The following is a 3400-nucleotide window of genomic DNA, read 5'->3' on the forward strand; positions in this document are numbered from 1 at the left end:
AGAAGAGAAGGGAAGGTATGGGTCAGGCTGAGTGGTGTGCAAGCAGTGCTTTGCCTTGCAAAGCAGTCTTTGCTGGCCACTCCAGCCCTGAGATGCTCCCAGGGCCTTCTGCAGAGCCAGCAGGCACCATGCAGTTGAGTTTAGGGGTGAGCTCCAGGAGGGCGTTCCTCTGGGCAGCCCCACATGGGGTTTTGTATGATGGTGGTGCCCCTGCAGGCACCCAGGAACTGTCTCCAAGGTGCTCCTGTGTGGAAGGGAGAGAACAGCGTCATGAAGGAATCCCCTGCTTTAATTGCATCCTGTGTCTTTCTGATTGGAAGGATGTTTAATGGGAGTTGCTCTGTCCTGTGTTTGTTTGCAGATGTGACTGGACGAGATGACCCAGCTTCCCGTCTAAGTTCTGGGACTGAAACTCTGGCGGATCGCATGGGTGTGTCATGGCTTTGTAATTCCTTAGAGAGCTTTCACTGCCCATTGCAGTGCCATTTCATTGCACAATCCCCCGTATGCTCTGCTATTCAGTGATGCTGCTGTGTATGACTGAAAGTTTTCATGGGTCTTTCGTTGCAGTAGTGCCCACAGGGAGGGCCTTGCCCGGTCCTTGGTTTCTTCCTGTGCCGGAGCGCAGCTGGAATCCCAGGGGTGAGTATTTTGTCTTTACCGCTTGCACTGACTCACGGCTGGTCTTCAGCACTTCATGCACGTGATGTTTACCTTCATACATTCTGTTAAGGTCCGGAAGGAGGAAAGGATGAATCCCAAAGAGGAAGATACTCCGAGGGCTCATCCCATCTCCTGGAGGAACTGGTGAAGGAAATGGAGAAGGCAGCGCGTGGTGGGTATACTTCAGTCTGTTGGCCGTGAGACTTGGGAGGCTGTGTTCTCATGCACATGTGTGGACAAGCTGTAGCTTGCGCAGCAGGAAAGGGTGGCTCAGAGGCTTGCTGTGGTGGTGTTCCATGTAATGCCTTGCAGGCACTGGTGAGCACCAGAGATGATCTGCCGCCACTTCCGCACCCAGCCAAGACCCGGGGGCAGCTGCTCCCCCAGCATGACCGTTACTTGTCAGAGCTGCTTTGTGCAGACACTGGCACCCAGATGGCAGGAACTGGCGACTGCTGTGTTTCTGTTCATACAAAGCCCTCTGTGCAGCTGGGCAAGTTCAAGGCAGGAGGAGCATCCCGAGCAGGGATGGCTGCCTTTCCTCGTGCTGGAAAGCAGGTAGAGATGCTGATTCTGCAGGCGTTTCTGTTGGAGCTTGAATTTCTGCCTGCAGATGCCTGGCTGTGATGGGCGGAACGTGATGGTTGGTGACGCTCACAGCACAGTGCGTGAGGGCCTTGCATAGGAGCTGATTGCTTAGGAGGCATGGGAGAGGCAGCACCCTCCAATTCCTGGGAGAGACCAAATGCCCTTGGGCAACGGAGGAGGTCGCAGGCAGATTTGGGGGTCTGGGACCAGCAGACTTTGCCTGAGCTCGGGACTGCAGCAGCTCAGTTCCTAATGAGAACACATCACACCCAATCCTCCTGTCCTACTTTCTTTCAGAAGGGGCTGACCAACAGACTGCGCAGAAGGAGGCACTGCAAGAAGGCAGCCCTCCCACACGGCCAGCCTTGGACAATGAAACCCAGGCAGTGCAAGCAACTGGCATGCCAGGTAATTTCTGTCCCCGGGTCATCCAGCGGCACCAACCGGAGCACCACAGTGGTGTGCCAGCAGGCTCTTCCTGCCTGCTCTTGCACACCAGGTCAGCAGCCAAACCTGAGCGTGTGAGCACAGAGCACACGCTGTAAAAGAAGCCAGGGGTGGCTCTCTGAAAACGACCTCAGTGGGGTACGGAGAGTTGTTCCAGCAGTGTGCCAGAGAAGATACTTGCAGACCTCTGTGATGCTGCTCACCTCGCACTGCTGCCAGTTCCCAGAGAGTTCTGAGTTTTTCCCTCTTGGGAACGAAGCCTCCTGAGGGTGATGAGCCAGGCCCTGTGTGGTAGGAGCCTGCAGGAGTGTTTCTCCCCTGGGATGGCTCTGGCTGTGCCTCGTGCTGTCTGGAGCCCGACCTTAAGCCTGGCGGGTGACCTGCGGGAGAGCTCAGGGCACGTGCGCTGGGGAAAGTGTGAGGGTTTCTGCCCTGTAGTGCTCCCCACATACAATGTCCAGGCCCCAGGGCAGAGCCCCAGCCCTCGGCCCAGAGGAGCACATGGGTAATGCCGGTGCAGCCTCTCCCTGCCCAACGAGAAGCGGAAGCACTCCTTCTTGTTCTCTGGTGCTTAGGCACCACTGATGAAAAAGAACATCTCCTGGGTTCACGAAAGACACTGAGAGATTATCTGTAGCGCAGGTGATGATAATGTGGGACATTGTCTCGTTTCTTCCAGGGATGAATGCAGGGAACACGACGGCTGCTGTTCGCACATTTCAGCGACAGCGCTACATCTCAGCGATTGCGGCGGCCTCTGCTGTGCTGCTGTCTGCGCTGGTGCTGGCCTGCGTTGCCGTGTCACGGATGTGGAAAAAATATCTGTGAGTTGGCTTTTCCCCAGAACACTTTATCGCTGCATTTGGCAGTGAAGCGTTTGCGGTGCCAGGGTCCTGGATGGCCAAATCAGTTGCTGGCAGTACACTGCCAGGAGTTACGTTGCAAGGTCTTTTAAGTTTCCCCTCATTTCCTGACACTGAGTAGTGCTTTCTGAAACTCATTCTCACAGAGAGGGCAAGAGAGAAAAGAAAGCAGCAAAACGAGCTCATCCTGACACCGATGGGGAAAGAGTTCCAACTGGAGATGAAGGCACGGTGGAGCTAGGAGATGGCAAAAGAGGACTGGTCCCTTCCGATTCGCTTGAAGAAGTTTCAAATGACGAAATACCGGTGTGGGAAAGGATACCGTATTGATGCAAGGCATCTGAAGTGTTTGTGAACACTGGAGTTGCACAACAATTATGAATAATATAATTGATCAGTAACTGTAACAAGTTAGTGGGTGATGAGAAAAGTATATAGTCTGACAAGTTACTGACAAACTAATAAATGACATTGCAGCACATCATATTGGTGTTTCTCTGCTGTCCGGGCTCGCACGAGGAATATGGGGCTCTACAAACGGTGCCTCCAGAGCTTCGTGGTCGCCTGACAGATACTGATACTGATTAAGCGGATGCAGAGATTCCATGGTGCAGCAACATTCGGTCAAGATTCCTGCATTACTCCATCCACAAGACTACCCCCTGCTCCGCTTGATGTTCAAGTGGAGTGTGAGCAGGATGTGGATGAGCTCCTTCTGGAGCTCTCTGAGCTGACTGACAGTGTAACTGCGTAGCCTTATTGTACATTTAAAAAAAAAAACAACAACCCACAAAACCAACACTGTTCTTTTTCTTGGATACATTGAGGTGATACTTTTT

General features: G+C 53.4%; 1 protein-coding gene across 3 annotated transcripts; it reads left to right on the top strand.

Moving 5' to 3' along the window:
* Positions 1–7: 7 nt before the first annotated feature.
* Positions 8–3045, top strand: LOC110391450. Of its 3 annotated transcripts, none has more exons than XM_021383339.1 (6): positions 8–430; positions 571–642; positions 734–835; positions 1549–1659; positions 2378–2522; positions 2708–3045. In XM_021383339.1, the coding sequence occupies exons 1-6, from the start codon at positions 184–186 to the stop codon at positions 2889–2891; spliced, it is 861 nt and encodes a 286-aa protein (XP_021239014.1). In that variant the 5' UTR covers positions 8–183; the 3' UTR covers positions 2892–3045. The 3 variants fall into 3 exon arrangements, with proteins under 3 accessions (XP_021239014.1, XP_021239016.1, XP_021239015.1); XM_021383341.1 differs by having other exon boundaries at positions 1552–1659; XM_021383340.1 differs by having other exon boundaries at positions 574–642.
* Positions 3046–3400: the final 355 nt, after the last annotated feature.

The sequence above is a fragment of the Numida meleagris genome, unplaced genomic scaffold (genome assembly GCF_002078875.1).
Source record: "Numida meleagris isolate 19003 breed g44 Domestic line unplaced genomic scaffold, NumMel1.0 unplaced_Scaffold369, whole genome shotgun sequence".
In the NCBI taxonomy this organism is placed as follows: Eukaryota; Metazoa; Chordata; class Aves; order Galliformes; family Numididae; genus Numida; species Numida meleagris.

Coding starts and splice junctions, on each gene's coding strand:
- LOC110391450 (XM_021383339.1), top strand. CDS start 184: ATGGGGTTTTGTATGATGGTGGTGCCCCTGCAGGCACCCAGGAACTGT. Junction 643..733: donor GCGCAGCTGGAATCCCAGGG/GTGAGTATTTTG, acceptor CATTCTGTTAAG/GTCCGGAAGGAGGAAAGGAT. Junction 2,523..2,707: donor CGGATGTGGAAAAAATATCT/GTGAGTTGGCTT, acceptor TCATTCTCACAG/AGAGGGCAAGAGAGAAAAGA.